We start from the raw sequence: 20,000 nt of genomic DNA on the forward strand, positions 1-20,000 counted from the left end.
GTGTCCTGTGTATTTATACGCAGAAAACACTGGAATCTTATTAACTGTGTCATAGAGCGTCATGAACCTCGTGACATTTTTATATCTCTGGCATATGGGCTTGTAGCGATTCTGGTCCTGAATGTTCCCCTGCTTCAACACTCCTGGTATCTCTGGTGGGGTTCCATCCAGGAAGAATTCATCACAGTCGCCGACTGATCTCACCACCTCAGTGGCTGTAGGATCCATGGACACGAGAAGCAGAATGACAAGAGCCAATGGACAGCCACCAGTCACTGATGACATCATCACAGGCTGCAGATCTGCAGAGCAGGAAAACAGTGAACCTGATGGGTGGATGTCCCACTAACAGCAAAATATTATGGGAATCTGATTAATCTCAATTACAGAACAAATTTCAAACATGTTTTCTGGAAATAGACACATTTTGAATTCACAAATATTCATTCTGATGCAGACAGGCAATTGATCATTTACTTCAGTTGTGAAGTAAACCAATGCTGTATTGATCTGCTTTTACTCAGCACTCTATGTGTTGATGTTAAAGGTTGTTCACAGAGTTGTTAAAGAGTGAAGAGTTCATTAAAAACTTACGGGATCCCAGCTGATGTGTGGTGTGGGTTCTCTGAATGAAATGGTCCAACAGTCGTCTCTGTTTCCATACAGCGGTATGAAGTGCGTTGGTCCAGCCCTCTGATTCCTCTTTTAAACTGATAGAAGACAGGGCGTGTTCTGAGAAGACATCGTCAGGATGAGATGCGCCTCATCAAATCGAGTAAACGCTGCAACTGTAGGTCAAGTATGAAGAATAAAAAGGGTAATAGTAGTGTATTAATACAGTGACAGTCTCACAGATTCAAACTGTTGTAACAGCATCACATCTATAACTATTAGTCAAAAAACTAACCAAACTAATCTATCAAACTAATTTGGGTATAGTTGGGTCAACGACACCCAGTTGCTCCTGTACTGTTAAATTAAATGAGGTACAATGACAATTTACCGACAATTATAATGGAACATAGTGGAATTTAATGGAAGAATAAATAGCAAAATAAAAATATTTATAAGTGTATATATATATTATATAATTGTATTTTATTTTGGTCTCTTTTCTTAACCTCTGCGGCCTGGTGGTCAATGGTCAACTGACAGGATTTAGTTATCATTTTGTAATATTACTATAAAATGATATGGTACATATAATACTACTATAAACTGATATTTCTAGTTAACATATTCATATAAATTCTTCCAGCTTCTGCTTTGAGCAAAAGACTTATCATCCTATGATCTTTGTCTCACTTTCCTGGTAACTCCACTGCAACAACACTGTCCCAAGCTGTCCCAATGTACAGTAAACCCAAACAAAGGCTCATAACTTACAAAAGTTAAAACACAAATATTATAATGTTATTCTTGGTTGGGCGACCATAGTCAGTGGTGTGTTTCTTGCATCTTCCTCAAATCTTCTACTGGTTGAGGAATAAGAAAGCATGATGTTATCATATAGCTATGTGGATAACATCATGCTGTCTCGTTGTTTCTCTATGTTCTTCTTGGTTGTCATTGCCATTCAAAGAAGGACATGAGGACAAGACTCATTGTGGCTAACCACCTCTATTACAAGAGGGAACTAGTCAGCATCACTCACACACTTACCATTAAACACAAAACTGCATAATATATATCTTTATAGCTGTAGACATATATATAAATATCAATATATGTTATTAAACATATATATATTGCTGTTAACACACTAGAGGGAGACAGGCTCACATTAGACAATGTTGTGTTATTTGAGAATATATTAGACCAGGTGAATATTCCATTGTTAGGAAAACATCTGTAACATGGACGGGTAAAATACTGCATCAGTGCTAGGATGGTTTTGTTCTTTATTCGGTTCCATAGCAACAGTGACACGTATAGCATCTTGACCTCTGATCTCCAGAGTATCATGGAGCCATTCAAATGTTACACAAATCTTCACAGAGAGACAGACAGACAGAGAGAACCGGTGGTGCAGGTGGTGCAACCGCAAAAAATAAATAAAATAAAGCAGAAGCAGCCTCACACAGACCTCTTTTTTTTCTTACCTCCGCTGCTTAAACCAGCTATCAACCACACACTTCGCAATATTATATAATAGTATATCATATAGAATGTATATTATATATTTGGGGGGAGGGGCAGTATGAGTGGGGAGTGGGGCTATACACCCAAAACAGCAGAAAGGCAGACAGACCTCTAGCGAGAGAGAGACAGACAGAAGATAGTGGACCTCTACCTGAGAGACAGACACACCTCTACCTGACAGACAGACAAAAGCTAGAGCTCTACCTAAGAGACAGACCGACCTCTACCAGAGAGACAGACAGACCTCTACCTGAGAGACAGACAGACCTCTACCTGAGAGACAGACCGACCTCTACCAGAGAGACAGACAGACCTCTACCAGAGAGACAGACCGACCTCTACCAGAGAGACAGACCGACCTCTACCAGACAGACCTCTTTGCTGCACCGAAGTCGCATTGTGCACCCCCCACCTGCAGGGCCAATATTAATTTTCCCATTAGATCTTGTCCCAGCTAAGCATTTGCCTCACATGAGCAACGTTATGCAAAACAATTAGAACTAGTCATAATGAAGATTGAGATATCTTCAACTTTTATTTGGACTATCAAAACTGAATGAGGGATATCTGTGATGGTCATTCGGGGTGTGTATTGAGTCGAGTTATTTAAGGGACATAACGGCTGATAAGTATTTCAGTTGTGACTATTCAAAACTGAATTACAGATATCTCTAACTGTTGACAATGGAGTGCTCATATATAGTAAGTCTGCTCCGTCGAAAGATCAGAAGATTCTCTCCTTTTACTTTTGCAGTGGCAGAGTTGGTGCGTCTTTTATCCATTTGAAAGGATAGAAGGAAACAGACGACTTTTGGACCATTTGATTCAGAGAACCCACACCAAACATCAGCTGGGATCCCGTAAGTTTTAACTCTTCACCAACTCTTTCAACCTGGTTTCACTTATTACACACAATGATTTTAACGCTCATACGAATCCAGTGATAAATAAAGGATCAGATAAAGAATTGGATTTATTCACATATATTTATATTATAAATTCTGTGTCTGCATATTTGTGAATTCACAATTTGTATATTTACACAAAAACATTTTTTTTGATCATTTGTAATTGAGATCAATATGATATATAATGATATATAAAATATATACAGATCTGCAGCCTGTGATGATGTCATCAGTGACTGGTGGCTGTCCATTGGCTCTTGTCATTCTGCTTCTCGTGTCCATGGATCCTACAGCCACTGAGGTGGTGACATCAGTCGGCGACTGTGATGAATTCTTCCTGGAAGGAACCCCACCAGAAATACCAGGAGCGTTGATTGAGGGGAACATTCCGGACCAGAATCGCTACAAGCCCATATGCCAAACATTCTATAATGTCAGAAAGTACATGACGCTCTATGACATAGATAAGAAGATCCCAGTGTTTTCTGCATATAAATACACAGGACACACAGTGGGGAGACCCAGTGCCACATGGAAGGGAGAGCCACAGGTAATTTAATATTTAATTTGTAACTAAGATAATGACCTTAGTTAATTGTTAATTAAGTATGTAACTAAAATAGTAGCTGTTGTTGTTAATGAATGGCAATATGGTACGTTGGGTATTGAACTAGAACGACTTCAGAGCGGGCAACTTAAATAAACCTTGATTTCTCTCTTCTTTGCAGCTTGAAGATGAACAAAGTAATTTAGTGAACATGTAAAAAATGAAGAATCCAACACACGAGGCTTCCTTAGTGGACTACCAGGATGAAAAAATGCCTTATAATAAAGGGCATTTGTTTCCACATTGTCATGCAAGCAATGAAAATGATCAGAAATCCACAGCCACCCTGACCAATGCTGTGCCACAAGATGAATCCTTCAACAGCGGGAGCTGGAGCACAATGGAGAACAACGTAAAAGATGTGATGGATGAATTATGCTGCAACCACAACAACAAACATGAAGCTTTTGTTGTGACTGGAGCGATTCCCAGTGCTAACCCACCACTCAACAACAAGGTCAATATTCCAGAAACACTCTGGACAGCATTTTGCTGCTATAGCAACGTTAAGAAGGAATGGTTAGCAGGCGCACACTGGGGTGCCAACGTTGCAGAATCTCCTGGGCGAAAGATGGTGACCAAAACTTTAGCAGAACTGAAAACTGACCTCCTAGTTGAGCCATTTCCAAATGAGAATTGCCGTGGAGTTAGTCAGTCTTATCCTGGACCTTACAAGGGAAATTGCGCTCTCCCTGTTAATGATTAAGCCTTTACTTTTATTCATATTTTCAATATTGCTTTTAACATCAGTTAATTCATATAGCTGGATCACATAATAAAGATAGTAGCCTACTTAATAGTCCCAGATGAGAACTTTGAGAATCTACTATGTGCTAGCAAAGTCTTACTTGCTACCTGAACCTCAACATGCTAATTCTGGTGCTAAAATAATCAGTGTATCAACACCCTATATGGGCTCTTTCTTTAAAGACATATTTACTGGGTGTTATAATGGATAGCACATATTTCTATTTGGTGGCACTAACAAGTCATCTTCTTGCTCTCGCTGAATGAATATTCTAATCTCTTCTGCATCTTCATGATATAAATAAAGCAACAGATACTGAGTGTGTTTTAATATTTTATCTCGTGACAGTACTGTGGTCCTAGTTACCAGCTGAGGTGAACTATATCATGAATGATAGGCACAGTCACATGTTAGGGTATAAACCTCTCCCTAACTAGTCCTGCTGCAGGGTCAGGGGTTCTATTCCCTGTGTAGATCAGTAGGTAGAGTTACCTCCCACCTCTGCATAGCAATTTGGATAAATGTTTATATACAGTATATGAGTGGAAAGGAGGGGGAGCAACAATTCTCCATGTGACAACCATTTAATTTCCCTTTTATGACTTGTGGCTTATATTCCTTCTTTCTCATTTCAATTCCAACTAATATTTTTCATTGTGTTGCCCACGTTTATAGCCTATAGCCTGCATGAAACAACACGGTAAGAATGCACGGGGCAAAGTATTGACAGCAACCCCCCACCACACACTAGTACTAACTCGGAGAAGGAGCTTGACACAGGGAATCTCTGATGACAACAGCACCCCCTACCACCACACACTAGTACTACCACAGCAACGCAGCCTAACACAGAGACTCTCTCTGCAGATTTTGTGCTCCATCTTGGGAACATTGTAGTCATGTAGTGCCGTGTTCTTTAGAAAAGTCATGATCGCTTTTAACTCACTTTATTTGTTAAAGGTCCGCTATGTTATCTACGAAGCAAAAGGAGGGGAATTGTATAAGCACGCGTGGAGATACGCTTAGTAGGGCATCCGATAAATGCGTTACCTGGAGTGTTCTGACCCCCTTGAGCTATGTGTTGTGACTTTACCTACCTGTAGGAGCATTTCAGAGCAGCGACTTGTCAAAAATGTGTAACGTTTGCCGTTAGGGATGTTTAATGATTTGATATATTATATATGGTGTGTTTTCCATAGATATTACGCAAAGTAAAGTGAACCGAAATATAATACTAAAGAAACTGATAGAAAGACAGGGAAATAATCGTTGCCACATTTTATTTCATATTTGACAGTTTGAATTATTATTATTTTTCCAAAGCCAGCAAAGGCGAGTTTGTTCAAGTCTCTTTTTCCACCACTATCTTTTGTCTGAGCCTGAGGAGGAGGAGGAGGGGAGGAGGCACGGTACAGGAGGAGGAGAGGAGAGAAGGAGGAGAAAGGAATTCTGGAGAAGAGGAGGAGGGAAGGAGATAGGGTACTGGAGGAGGAGGAGAGGAGAGAGGAGGAGGGGAGGAGACAGGGTACTGGAGGAATGGAGGGGAGTGGAGGAGGAGAAGAGATAAATGTTAAAAGACAGAATAGGGTACTTACAGTTTTCATACAGGATACATACACAGTTTTCATACAGGGTGCATACACAGTATTTATACAGGGTACACATTACAATACTAGGATACACAGTTATAGGGGACATACACAGTACAGTACTAGGGTACACATACAGCATGCATACAGGGTAGATACACAGTGCACTAACAGGATACACACAGTATTCATACAGGGTACATAGACAGTATAATACTAGGGTACATACACAGTACTAGGGTGCAGTAGAACCGGACAGTGCAGTACTGTTCTCCGGCTCTTCCTCTGTTATATGAAGTGACACTCCGTCTGATTGGTCCCACTTGCTGTCAGTCTGCTCAGTGTCCAATGGGAGGCAGCCGCTAGAGGGCCGGAGCACCTCCTGGTCCAGGAGACACTCCCCATTGGATGCTGGCAAAGGTGAAAGGTCAACAGTATCTGCAGGTGACAGAAACACACACACACACACATTAACATACACACACCTTGGAGTACACAGATACTGTGACTACAGGAGCACAGACTCACTCAGTCCGTCCATGTTGACGGTCTCGAAGGATCCTGGAGGGTCCGTCAGGAGTACAGGGTACTTGAAGTCAAAGGAATACCACTGACACACACACACACACACACACACACACACACACACACACACACACACACACACACACACACACACACACACACACACACACACACACACACACACACACACACACACACAGTTTTCATTAGTATGTTCTCTAAACTTTGAAGAGTTTTGTCTATATAAAAAACTATACTATATTTATTATGTTGGCTTTAGTTAAGCTGACTCACCCTGGATTTTCTCCTGAGAGTAATGAGGACCCAGCAAAGCACAGCAAGGGCTATCACTATTATCACTAAGAAAACATAACCTGAGGAGAGAGAGAGAGACTATTATCACCAACAACACATAACCTGTAGAGAGAGAGAGACTATTATCACCAACAACACATAACCTGAGGAGAGAGAGAGACTATTATCACCAACAACACATAACCTGTAGAGAGAGACTATTATCACCAACAACACATAACCTGAGGAGAGAGAGAGACTATTATCACCAACAACACATAACCTGTAGAGAGAGAGAGACTATTATCACCAACAACACATAACCTGAGGAGAGAGAGAGACTATTATCACCAACAACACATAACCTGTAGAGAGAGACTATTATCACCAACAACACATAACCTGAGGAGAGAGAGAGACTATTATCACCAACAACACATAACCTGAGGAGAGAGAGAGACTATTATCACCAACAACACATAACCTGTAGAGAGAGAGACTATTATCACCAACAACACATAACCTGAGGAGAGAGAGAGAGACTATTATCACCAACAACACATAACCTGTAGAGAGAGACTATTATCACCAACAACACATAACCTGAGGAGAGAGAGACTATTATCACCAACAACACATAACCTGTAGAGAGAGACTATTATCACCAACAACACATAACCTGAGGAGAGAGAGAGACTATTATCACCAACAACACATAACCTGTAGAGAGACTATTATCACCAACAACACATAACCTGTAGAGAGAGAGAGACTATTATCACCAACAACACATAACCTGTAGAGAGAGAGAGTATTATCACCAACAACACATAACCTGTAGAGAGACTATTATCACCAACAACACATAACCTGTAGAGTGAGAGACTATTATCACCAACAACACATAACCTGTAGAGAGAGAGAGACTATTATCACCAACAACACATAACCTGAGGAGAGAGAGAGACTATTATCACCAACAACACATAACCTGTAGAGAGAGACTATTATCACCAACAACACATAACCTGAGGAGAGAGAGAGACTATTATCACCAACAACACATAACCTGTAGAGAGAGAGAGACTATTATCACCAACAACACATAACCTGAGGAGAGAGAGAGACTATTATCACCAACAACACATAACCTGTAGAGAGAGAGACTATTATCACCAACAACACATAACCTGAGGAGAGAGAGAGACTATTATCACCAACAACACATAACCTGAGGAGAGAGAGAGACTATTATCACCAACAACACATAACCTGTAGAGAGAGAGACTATTATCACCAACAACACATAACCTGAGGAGAGAGAGAGACTATTATCACCAACAACACATAACCTGTAGAGAGAGACTATTATCACCAACAACACATAACCTGAGGAGAGAGAGAGAGACTATTATCACCAACAACACATAACCTGTAGAGAGAGACTATTATCACCAACAACACATAACCTGAGGAGAGAGAGAGACTATTATCACCAACAACACATAACCTGTAGAGAGACTATTATCACCAACAACACATAACCTGTAGAGAGAGAGAGACTATTATCACCAACAACACATAACCTGTAGAGAGAGAGAGTATTATCACCAACAACACATAACCTGTAGAGAGACTATTATCACCAACAACACATAACCTGTAGAGTGAGAGACTATTATCACCAACAACACATAACCTGTAGAGAGAGAGACTATTATCACCAACAACACATAACCTGTAGAGAGAGACTATTATCACTAAGAAAACATAACCTGTAGAGAGAGAGACTATTATCACCAACAACACATAACCTGTAGAGAGAGACTATTATAACCAACAACACATAACCTGTAGAGAGAGAGACTATTATCACTAACAACACATAACCTGTAGAGAGAGCGAGACTATTATCACCAACAACACATAACCTGTAGAGAGACTATTATCACCAACAACACATAACCTGTAGAGAGACTATTATCACCAACAACACATAACCTGTAGAGAGAGCGAGACTATTATCACCAACAACACATAACCTGTAGAGAGACTATTATCACCAACAACACATAACCTGTAGAGAGAGACTATTATCACCAACAACACATAACCTGTAGAGAGACTATTATCACCAACAACACATAACCTGTAGAGAGAGAGAGACTATTATCACTAAGAAAACATAACCTGCAGAGAGAGAGACTATTATCACCAACAACACATAACCTGTAGAGAGAGAGAGTATTATCACCAACAACACATAACCTGTAGAGAGAGAGACTATTATCACCAATAACACATAACCTGTAGAGAGACTATTATCACCAACAACACATAACCTGTAGAGAGACTATTATCACCAACAACACATAACCTGTAGAGAGAGAGAGACTATTATCACCAACAACACATAACCTGTAGAGAGAGTATTATCACCAACAACACATAACCTGTAGAGAGAGTAGACCAATGAACTGAATAAACGGGTATGTCTATACAATACAGTGTATAGAGGGACGTAACCCACATTTCAGATCTGATCTCTCCTGTGAAAGACAGAGTAGCAGGGAGAACAAATCAAATAATAATTTGAGCACACTCGTGTGTGTGTGTGTGTGTGTGTGTGTGTGTGTGTCCCTAGTCCCCTACCTGCAATTGTTGAAGACGTCACTGTGGAAACTGTGCCGGCAGGGCTGCTGGCTGTTTGAACGAGGCTTGCTGTGGTGTTTGGCTGCTGTGAATCGCTGGAAGTGGTTGCAGGGTGCACTGTTTCCTGTCGTGTATTTGCATTTCCTCTGGTTGTCAGTGAGGGTGACAGTGTCTTTACGGAGGGAGAGAGGAGATGGACTGATGCATTTGTGTTGATATCTTCCTTCATGCAGACATGCAGACACTGATGTACTACATGTAGCTCCGGGTTAGGTTTTTCTACAATTGGAGTGTTTACACAGACCAGATGGCAGGTTTGCAACAAAATCACTGCTGCACTGGGCTTCTATCGCCTCAGTTTGAGCGCGGACACTCAGCCCAACAAATCCAACTTTTCCCTGATGCCTCCCAATACACCGCTACCTGCTTGGATTGATCAACTATACCAGGTGAATGATTGGGTCTCTTCTCCCCGCAACTTGCTTCATTAAGAACAGCCCACACATCCCAGTAACTTATAATAAGTAATCCCCTGTGTGACTGAAGCCCATAACATAAGAAACTATACAATTATTGTAACTCCATACTTAACTAAAGTATCAAAACATTCTCCATACCAAACTATCAAATCAGTCTCCACACTAACATATATCAGACAATGACCAAGAAAATAGACAAGGCCCATGCTTGATGATTTGACTATTGGCTGTGATGGAAGTGGATAGGGTTGACATTACCATGGAAATGGTGGCTGGTATCTTGGAATCGAGTGTGGATGAGCCGTTATCTGCTGTGGTTGGCTCAGAACTTGTGGACAAGTTTGGGACTGTAGTTGGAACTGTAGGAACACAGTAGGTTACACACAACAAGGGGAATATTTTCCTTCTAAGTTCCTCAGTGTCATACTATAGTGGAACAATTGGTTAATATCTGGACCTTCCTTCACAGTAGATGTCCCCTCAAAGGTATAGTGGAACACTGAGTTCATATCTGGACTGGACCATCCATCTCAGAATTTGGTTAATACTGTATATATATAGTCCTTCCTTCACAGTAAAAATCCCTAAGTGGCCTGGAACATTAGGTTAATATCTTGATCTTCCTTTACAGTTTAAGTCCCATGAGAGGTGTAATGGAACAATAGATGATCCTTCCTTCACAATAAAAGTCCCTCAGGGATAAAGTGAAACATTTAGTCAATATCTGCACCTTCTGTGGCCACAGTAGTCTGCTGAGAGGTGGAGTTGATCGCAGAAGTAAGAGGTACCAAGAAGAGCCCTGAGAGAAAGCGAGAAAGGATTATGATCGTTTTAATTTGAACAGGTTTCAAACTCACAGGTTCAGCTTTCAATATCATGTGCGTTATCACTTGAACAAGTGTGAAAGGAGAACTCACCTGCAAGGTACACTCCTCTCAACCAATACATAGTCATCATGGAAACAAAGCAATCAGTCCGTCCCTAAGAATGGAAACCTGTATCCAAGTTACTTCCCTTCCTTATCTGCCACTCTGATTCTTAGTATATCTCTCTTCTGCGACAAGCACTCTGACTCAGTTTGTCACTCCGATTCTCGGCATCTCTCTTGAGGGGGCGAATATGTCACACAGGAAGTCACAAAAACGTTAGGTGATGGTCCACACAGGAAGTGAGTATGAGACTTCGGAGACATTTACCACCTCACGCTTTGTACAAGTATGTACACTATTTTTTCACACACTTTTTCACCCGATATATAGTGATTTGAGATGGTAATCTTAAAAGTGAGATGTGTATCTATCTATACATAGACTGTCATGGTAGAAGTGACACACATAGATGTATGTTCTGTGTTTATAAACCTCAAGAGACTGGCATACACGTGAAACACACTTTTAATAGAAACACAGCAGAGAAGTGGCTACACGGGGTCATTTGACGCACAGAAAGGCTCTTCAACATCATCTATACGCGTGTCCTCCCCTGAAAATGCAGCCAGAAGCACATGGTTATCGGCGCCCGTCTGGGACGCTGCCGAGTGGCACCCAGCAGGGTGTGGGAGGAGAACCTCCTCTTGTTCCTCTGTAAGGACGTGTAGAGGTAACCAGGTAAGTTTGATACTCCACCAGGAGAGAGAGAGAGAGAGAGAGAGAGAGAGAGACGTTTAAATTCATGTCCATATTGATAAGGATGGTGGTGGGCTCTGGAGTCACCGGATGGTCCTGTACATCATGAAGTCCACCGTGGTGCATCGCGGGAACTTCCCGATGGAGCTCTCCTCCACCGGCGTGTAGATCTTGATCTGTCTCATGTGGGTGTCCCGGCCGTTCTGGTGGTTGGCCAGCACCGCCACCTGTATCATGAAGGTCCGGATCGGACTGTTGGCCTGGGGTCACATAGAGACACTATTAATACTAGATGGACCGTTCCCCTGTTGTACACGTAAATACTACTTATACTACATAGAGCAGGGGTTTTCAAAGTGTGAGAGAGTGACCCCCCCCCCCCCCCCGCCCTCAGAGTACAAATAAACAGCTGCACCCCCCCCCCCCCCCCATTTTCAAAATCTTTGTTTTGAAAAGATCTTTTAATTATTTTACACATTTTAAACATGTTTTTTAAACATTTCAAACACTATGTTTTTAAAGATATTTTTGTTCTTTTACACATTTTAAACATCTATTATACATCTAGATATTTTTTATTATTTTTTATTTATTTATTATGGATTTTTTGCTCCCGTCGCTCCCCCGCTGAAGAACTCTGGCGCCCCCTAGGCGAGGCTCGGTGCACAGTTTGAAAACCCCTGACATAGAGTATACTACACAAAGACATGATCCATTACCGCATCCAGCAGGGAGATGTGAATCCACCCACTGGGCTCCACCATCTCTAGCTGCTGCAGAGGGACAGACAGGTGGGTAGAGGTTATATGGAGGTGAGACAGGTGGGTAAATATGGGAGGTGGAACCGGTATATGTTCTTACTCTAACTTCCTGCAGATTGTGAAAGTTGTTCCCGACGCGGACAGAGATCTTACTGGGCGTGTAGCTCTCGTCAGACTTGTAGTCAGCATAAATACACAACATCTTCACAGTGGTCTTCCTCCTGCACACATCAACGCAAACATAAACACACATCTTGTCCATTTGAGTTTGTTACCTCCACTGAAGGTTTTGACCAGGTGAGTTACCTGAACTGGATGTTGACCAGGTGGGGCTGGGAGCCGTCGGACTGCCAGTATGTCTCCAGGTTGTCGTCTCGCAGCTGGTCCACTCCAAAGCCTGATCCGGGGACAGGGGAGGGGCTACTGTGATGGAGTCCACTGTCCACTGTCTCTACATTCGTCTTCCATAAACCTTTTGCAGAAGATCTGCTCCACAGATCCTCGTCTATTCTCGTAATTCCTGTGTTCTAGTGTTCATAAATCAAGCTTGATCAAGAAGGTTGATTAGCTATGACACACCTAACAGAACATGCTACAGGGATAACAGGACCTCTAGCAGAGTAACATTGTATTAACATAATATTACCAGAGCACCACAGTAATAACATAGTACTACCATAGTACCGCAGTCCTAACATAGTACTACCATAGCACTAGCCTGGCTATTGCCAGACCAAGCTCAATCGTAGATTTCACGTTGGTCTGGGGAAGCTGCTGTCATTTTCTTCAGCACAAGAGGCGTGATCAACGGGCGGAGTTAAACTGACTCTACGCAATTGGCTGCTTGCCGTCGCTTCCCTGTCATCATTGTGTTAAACCAGCCAATAGCGCGACAGGGGGAAAAGCCAGCTTGGTGATTGGCTCCCGCAAAAAACGTATCGATACTAGAAAGAAATGTATTGCTCTTCTCCAGACCCTTATGCAGGGCGAACTCAAATCGCCGGCAGAATGGGCGGGGCTACCCAGTCTACCATAGCACGCACCACACTACTAACATAGACTAGTACTACCGTAGTTCGACAGCACCACACTACTAACATAGTACTACCATAGTACTAAAATATAACTACTACAGTACATAGTACCACAGCACATATTATCACAGTACTAACATAGACCTACAATAATACCACAGTTCCAACACAGCATCCATAGGTGTGCCGCCATCTGCTGGACGATCCCTTGGTCATTTACCGGGAACTATGTGTTAAAGGGGGCTCTACGCAACCTGCATGTCAAAATCAGCCCACCAGTGAAATGCAAAGACAATTATTGCAAAAAAACCCGTTGTAAACGCAAATTGTATCAAACACAAAAAACTGAGACAATGTCAAAAACAACTATTTCAAGTGTTCATTATGTACTTACAGATAATACTTCACTTGCGTTTACAACGCTTTCTGGACTCGTTTTTGACTCCATACCACAGTCCTAACATAGTACTACTAGTACTTTGTTAATACTACAATAGTACAAACATAGAACTACCATAGTACTAACATAATACTACTACTACTTTGTTAATACTACAATAGTACAAACATAGAACTGCCACAGCACCACAGTTACCAGGTTTGCAGGAGGACAGCGACCAAACTGCCTGGGATCCGATCTCCCGGACGGTCCCGGTCCGCTCCAGCTGCTTGGGGTCAGCCCCGGGCGGGGTCTTGCTCGGGGTGGCCATCCTGAAAGGAGAACCCTGCAGGTGAGCTCCACCACTCTCCACCTTAGCACTCGACCTGCCAATCACATTGGCTCTAGCACTTAGCTTACCACATTTTACGTGTCACAAACAAGAGTCCAGCTGTTATTATAGGTCTAACAAGAATGAAAATAATTTCTGAAATAGATTTTCCCTACATAAAACACATGTTGGTAGTTATGGTAACAGCGTGGTAATGATATCAATGGGCTACAGTAGTTAAGGCATCGATATCTACAGTCAATGTTATTTATGGTAGATACCGACAAAGTAGTCATTGTAACGATATCTAAGGTCTATGGTAACGAAATATTTGGGACATCATGGTATTTATGGTAACGATGTCTATGGTAGTTATAGTTACAATATCTATGCACCATGGTAGTTATGGTAAAGATATCGATGGGCCATGGCTCTTATGGTAACGGTATATGGTATCGATATCAATTGGTCTTTGGAAGGTAGCTATGGTAACGACATCGATGATGTATGGTAGTTATGGTAACGCTTTCGACGGGCCATGATTGTTATGGTAACGATATATGTCGTGCATTTAGTCGCAATTATGACCCTATTTCTGTAATTCCAATTCTAATCCGATTGTGTTTAGTCAGCGTTCTGAAGTGACTGACCGCTTCAGACTTATTGACGGAAAGATGCTCATAGATGGCACATTTCTGTGGAACCAAAGACCAAAGGCATTCCGATTCAAGGGGGATGACCCAAGATATCCAATGGAGTTGATTGCATTTAAATAAGATCAGATAACCATATTGTAATGAAAAGGGCACTCCATTGAGAGGATTGTCACCCATAGTGCGTAGTGCCAACGTCCTCAACGTCCTGGTAACGATATATGGTCCATGGTAGTTATGGTAACGATACCGATGGTGTGTGGTAGTTGCGGATGTTACATTATGGGCTGCGGCGGTCCTGGTAGCGATGTGTTTAGTCTATTAATAATACTATGACTCATAACATGGACATCAACGAACGGTCTCTAACGACTCGTACCTCCACGTTCAGCGCAGCGCGGTCCACGGCAACGCGAACAACGAAGACCCTGTTTCGACACACTGAGGATATGACACGTATGTGACAGGCTGTGGACACAACGAAGCACCGATATGGTTTATACTTATTAGCGAGTTGAATCTCCCACTCCCTCGTCCGCCGGGTCGCGGGGTGGTGACGTCCGTCCGCCGGGTCGCCGGGGCTGTGACGCGGCACGTCGCAGATCTTAGTGCGTGTCGGCGCCATCTCTCCAGACCCGGCTGAAAGAACACGTTGCTTCTGGAAGATCACTGATTCCTCCTAGCAAAAATAATAAGCTCTATCCCCACACTCATCGGTCGATGTTAAGGAGCGCGTTGTCAGGAGCCGAGTAGCGGTGAGTTTGTACATCTTGCTTGACTTCTCCAGATACAATCCATTACTTAGAACATGTACTTATATGGGATATCTAATGCATAGAATGTCACAAACGCACACAGCTCTTCCACAGCATGGCAGCTGTCAAGTAGAGGGACATGGAGCTGTAACTTTGCCGGGTGGGCAACCACTATGTGTTAGCTCACATCAGGATAATTTTAACACACTTTGAGTCGACTTACTTGTATGTGTATTGCCATTGGAGGGTGTGGATTCAACGGTGGCGGTCAGAGAAGGGTTAACCTACTGGTGTGTTAAGTGTTACTGGTCGTTGCACCATGTCAGGTAGGAGCACACAGCTCCAGTGGCCAGCGTTCAGAAAACACCACTAAACCAAAGAACATCGTTACAACATGAAACCACAAGGAAGTGTGAGGGGATTTAACTTTAACAACTTTAAACAACTTTTAACAACCATTGCCGACACGCACTATGCAGGGATAACAGAACTCTGGCCGACTTCCACATTACTACCACATTAATAACACAGTACTCGCATATTAGTTACACTAGTGTTGACAAGGTGTGGATATCTTCGAACCGGTGGATGTTCGTCTGAGAACCCCGCGGTTAACGGTAAAAACAATTAATCATTGATTGTGTGTAACTTTCCAAGGCTATATCAAAGCAAGAGGAGACAGCTGCTGCACAAATCAATTTTTTTTCTTTTAATTGCTAAAGTGCTTCAATTAAATAAACTGCATAACTACCACAGCAAAAAGATTGCTGCTTGGACATCAGTTGCTTTCAGATACACGTATCGTCCCAAGTCAGTAGCCTAAAAAGTTACCCAAGACACAGCTTCCATACTATCAGGGTAGACCTACTTCCAATTATCCCAGAGTAAATAGGTGGTTTGTACATGGTGAAAAGTTTTGATGGAATTGCACGGCAGGCCTAGACACCAGAAAAAGGAAAAACATTTATACCTGTTCTATAAATTTTTATTAAATGCCCAAACCGTTATTATTGTAATATTGGCACTGTGTTAGTATGAACACTGTACTGCTAACATAGTACTATCACAGTCCTAACATAGTACTAACACAGTCCTATCGTAGTACTACTTTCACAGTCCTATCGTTGTACTAGCGCCATACTACTCACACAGTCCATTCAGTTCTATCATAGTACTAGCACAGTCCCATCGTATTCGCACAGTCCTGACATAGTACTAACACCGAAATACTAACAGTCCTAATATAGTGAGAAGAAAACTACACATTGTCTGTATTTTACAATATAAGTTTAAGTAAAAAGTCATTCACTGTTGGACCAGCTCAGCTCTAGTATTTAATCAAGCTGTTGTTTATGCTTCATTACAGTCCAGACATGGACATCATGTATTCAGGATTGTATTAAGCTGTTGATAAATATGCATTATAACACATTCAAGACATGGACACAACCTTCATGTGATGTTACTCCTTAATGATCTGTCTCTGTACTGTCTAGCCCCTACCTGCTCCTTAATGACCTGTCTCTGTACTGTCTAGCCCCTACCTGCTCCTTAATGACCTGTCTCTGTACTGTCTAGCCCCTACCTGCTCCTTAATGACCTGTCTCTGTACTGTCTAGCCCCTACCTGCTCCTTAATGACCTGTCTCTGTACTGTCTAGCCCCTACCTGCTCCTTAATGACCTGTCTCTGTACTGTCTAGCCCCTACCTGCTCCTTAATGACCTGTCTCTGTACTGTCTAGCCCCTACCTGCTCCTTAATGACCTGTCTCTGTACTGTCTAACCCCGACCTGCTCCTTAATGACATGTCTCTGTACTGTCTAACCCCTATCTGCTCCTTAATGACCCTTCTCTGTACTGTCTCACCCCTACCTGCTCCTTAATGACCTGTCTCTGTATTCACTGTATGTCGCGGTGGATAAAACCATCTCATAAATTACTAGATACTAGATACTGAAGTCTTCTCCCTCGCCTACAGCTCTCCTGGGGTGTGTGTGTGTGTGTGTCTGTCTGTCTGTCTGTGTGTGTGTTTGTGTGGTCCCAGCCTGGCCCCCCCCACCCCCAGCCCATCATGGCCGAAAAGAATACCAGGGTAGCCATTGTCAACAGAGACAAGTGCAAACCCAAGAAATGCAGACAAGAGTGCAAGAAAAGCTGCCCGGTGGTGCGCATGGGTGAGGCCGCTAGCTATGAGCTAGGTCTGGAGCTACAGTTAGATTCTAGCTAGGTCTAGCATTACATTTGGCTACTAGATAGGTCTGGAGCTACAGTTAGTTAGCCCAAAAAAAGTGTTATAAAAATTGTGTGTCTAAAGTTATGGAAGTGTAATACATAAAGGGTGTGTCTTGAGTTATGAAAGGTGTTTTATATATAAAGTATGTATACAAAGTCATGGTAAGTTTTTCATAACTCCTAAATACGTGTGTGTGTGTGTTTATTCCCAGGCAAGCTGTGCATCGAGGTCACACCTCAGAGTAAGATTGTGTGGATCTCCGAGTCTCTCTGTATAGGATGTGGTATCTGTGTCAAGGTAACCGTTACTATGACTTATCCTCTCCAACTCCCTCCTCATATCCTCCTTTCATCCTCTCCCCTCTTCCTATCCTCTCATTCCTCTTCCGTCCTGCTAAGGTTTTTTGTATGACATTGGTCAGTAGAATGAGGCGTCTGAGCCGTGTGTTTGTTATTGTTCATTGTTGTCTATCTCTCTCTAACACGGGGAAACATTGTGTTGCCTGTTTGTTCTAGAAATGTCCGTTTGGGGCGTTGTCCATCGTCAATCTGCCCAGCAATCTGGAGAAGGAGACCACACATAGATACTGTGCCAATTCCTTCAAACTTCACCGGTATGCACTCACGCACGCACACAAGCACAAGGAAATACACACATACTGCACACTCACTCTAGAGTTTAATTAGAACTTGGGAATTTTTCAAACTGGACCCTATTTTCTTGTAATTTTGGGGGAGGGTCTAAGTAGTAATTTTGGGTCTAAGTACAGTTTCTGGAAAATTGTCCTGTATTAAGTGAGAGTTCAGCTATTCCAGTTGTGAAATGGCCCTCAATGAAACCCTATGATGCAATAGTTATTTGTAGCTTGATTCACAAGTTTTGCTCACAGAGAAGTTGAGTTGTTGCATGACGAGAGGGGTGGAAACATCAATGGGGGTAGGAGAGGGGATTGCCGGCAAGAGCTTGTTGTGTTGGACTACAGAAAAGGCAGCTTAGTGTTATCTAAAGGATTTGGGTAAAGGAGGATTGAGATCATCAGGACAATAGGGAAATTACTTGATCGAGACTCGGTTAAACACAATAACAAACAGGCCGGATCAAGTTGACATATCTTTCTTAGTACGTTTTAGTTCTCTGTTGGGAACCTTCCCATTATCTTGTCAGAAATGTATAATAACAATCTGATTCTGTCGATACCGGACCAATTTCAATATAGAGTTTAGGTTGAAAAATCCTGAAGGTTATCCTTTAAGATGACTGAACTGGTGTGTGTGTGTGTGTGTGTGTGTGTGTGTGTGTGTGTGTGTGTGTGTGTGTGTGTGTGTGTGTGTGTGTGTGTGTGTGTGTGTGTGTGTGTGTGTGTGTGTGTGTAGATTGCCTATCCCCAGACCTGGTGAGGTCCTAGGACTCGTGGGGACCAACGGAATAGGAAAGTCCACCGCTCTCAAGATCCTAGCTGGGAAACAGAAGCCCAACTTGGGCAAGTTCGACGTGAGTTCAGAACACTGACCTTAATGGTCTCCATGGTGGTTCTACTTGGAGCGAGTTAAGGCTTAGTTATGGTTCCACGCCGAGGCTACGCAAGGGGGTTAACGGACCCCTTATGTCCTTGCGGACCCTCCTTGCGTCCACCGCAAGGGCCAATTTTTGGGAGGTGCGCCTCCCAAAAATTGTAACGAGCGACGCAGCAGCAAGGGCTGTGATTGGCCCGCTCACTAAAACCCGAGGCAGAACCAAAACAGGTTCACGACTGTGTCGACGTGGATACCATAACCAAGCCTTTACTCACTGGTACTCCTGGTGATCTGACTGGTCTCTCCCAGAACCCCCCCGATTGGCAGGAGATCCTGACCTACTTCCGGGGCTCGGAGCTCCAGAACTACTTCACCAAGATCCTGGAGGACGACCTGCGGGCCATCGTCAAGCCCCAGTACGTGGACCAGATCCCCAAGACTGTGAAGGTACGGCTCTATACATCCTGTCTGGTGCTCCTCTTTAAATACTGTCTAGTACTCTTTAAATACTGAATAGTACTACTACTTTAAATACAGACAAGCGCTTGCTCTATGGCTGAATGTAAATGCTAATATTAAGTGTAGGCATTAATATTGCGCCGTAACGATGCACTGTTATTCCCACCTTCTCCACCAGGGGTCAGTAGGTGCTATCCTCACCAGGAAGGATGACACGGATTCACAAACGCTCGTCTGTGAGCAGCTAGGTAACAGGCGCACGCCGTCATCGTTGCATTGTTTTACGTTGTTCCTCAGTGGTAACTTAACAAC

General features: G+C 42.7%; 5 protein-coding genes and 1 pseudogene across 8 annotated transcripts in view; 3 read left to right on the top strand and 3 right to left on the bottom strand.

The window, feature by feature from the left end:
- Window positions 1-288, bottom strand: part of LOC311368639 (endonuclease domain-containing 1 protein-like) — a gene marked incomplete at both ends in the record, with an annotated part of 1,201 nt that extends 913 nt beyond the window's left edge. The window contains one exon of the mRNA XM_084487443.1: window positions 1-288. This exon is cut by the window's left edge and continues 45 nt beyond it. Within this exon, the coding sequence (XP_084343569.1) occupies window positions 1-288 (288 nt within the window).
- The window catches only part of ccdc171 (coiled-coil domain containing 171), an 11,657-nt gene extending 11,350 nt beyond the window's left edge, over window positions 1-307 (top strand). For both annotated transcript variants that reach the window (XM_084487337.1, XM_084487338.1), the window contains one exon: window positions 172-307. The gene's annotated coding sequence lies outside the window, so the exon portion shown is untranslated. The remainder of the gene's footprint in view (window positions 1-171) is intronic.
- Window positions 308-3,273: 2,966 nt separating this feature from the next.
- Window positions 3,274-4,363, top strand: LOC311368640 (endonuclease domain-containing 1 protein-like; annotated as a pseudogene). Its single transcript has 2 exons — window positions 3,274-3,600; window positions 3,779-4,363. The product of its transcript is annotated as an endonuclease domain-containing 1 protein-like (transcript).
- Window positions 4,364-5,687: 1,324 nt separating this feature from the next.
- LOC311368551 (uncharacterized protein) lies at window positions 5,688-11,276 on the bottom strand. Of its 2 annotated transcripts, XM_084487352.1 has the most exons (8): window positions 10,862-11,276; window positions 10,675-10,743; window positions 10,203-10,303; window positions 9,466-9,637; window positions 6,814-6,893; window positions 6,523-6,604; window positions 6,224-6,432; window positions 5,688-5,933 (listed from the first exon to the last, which is right to left on the bottom strand). In XM_084487352.1, the coding sequence occupies exons 1-7, from the start codon at window positions 10,899-10,901 to the stop codon at window positions 6,230-6,232; spliced, it is 747 nt and encodes a 248-aa protein (XP_084343478.1). In that variant the 5' UTR covers window positions 10,902-11,276; the 3' UTR covers window positions 5,688-5,933; window positions 6,224-6,229. The 2 variants fall into 2 exon arrangements, with proteins under 2 accessions (XP_084343478.1, XP_084343477.1); XM_084487351.1 differs by having other exon boundaries at window positions 5,688-6,432; window positions 10,862-11,275.
- An 86-nt stretch (window positions 11,277-11,362) lies between these two features.
- Window positions 11,363-15,279, bottom strand: anapc10 (anaphase promoting complex subunit 10). The gene is made up of 6 exons (XM_084487354.1): window positions 15,107-15,279; window positions 13,960-14,075; window positions 12,637-12,727; window positions 12,431-12,551; window positions 12,289-12,342; window positions 11,363-11,829 (listed from the first exon to the last, which is right to left on the bottom strand). The coding sequence occupies exons 2-6, from the start codon at window positions 14,072-14,074 to the stop codon at window positions 11,653-11,655; spliced, it is 558 nt and encodes a 185-aa protein (XP_084343480.1). The 5' UTR covers window position 14,075; window positions 15,107-15,279; the 3' UTR covers window positions 11,363-11,652.
- Window positions 15,280-15,341: 62 nt separating this feature from the next.
- The window catches only part of abce1 (ATP-binding cassette, sub-family E (OABP), member 1), an 11,883-nt gene continuing 7,224 nt past the window's right edge, over window positions 15,342-20,000 (top strand). Inside the window, exons 1-7 of the mRNA XM_084487342.1 lie at window positions 15,342-15,482; window positions 17,461-17,656; window positions 17,927-18,012; window positions 18,231-18,328; window positions 19,089-19,206; window positions 19,539-19,676; window positions 19,867-19,936. Of these exons, the coding sequence (XP_084343468.1) occupies window positions 17,554-17,656; window positions 17,927-18,012; window positions 18,231-18,328; window positions 19,089-19,206; window positions 19,539-19,676; window positions 19,867-19,936 (613 nt within the window). The 5' untranslated portion in view covers window positions 15,342-15,482; window positions 17,461-17,553. The remainder of the gene's footprint in view (window positions 15,483-17,460; window positions 17,657-17,926; window positions 18,013-18,230; window positions 18,329-19,088; window positions 19,207-19,538; window positions 19,677-19,866; window positions 19,937-20,000) is intronic.

This window comes from Micromesistius poutassou (assembly GCF_964030765.1).
Source record: "Micromesistius poutassou genome assembly, chromosome: 23".
In the NCBI taxonomy this organism is placed as follows: domain Eukaryota; kingdom Metazoa; phylum Chordata; class Actinopteri; order Gadiformes; family Gadidae; genus Micromesistius; species Micromesistius poutassou.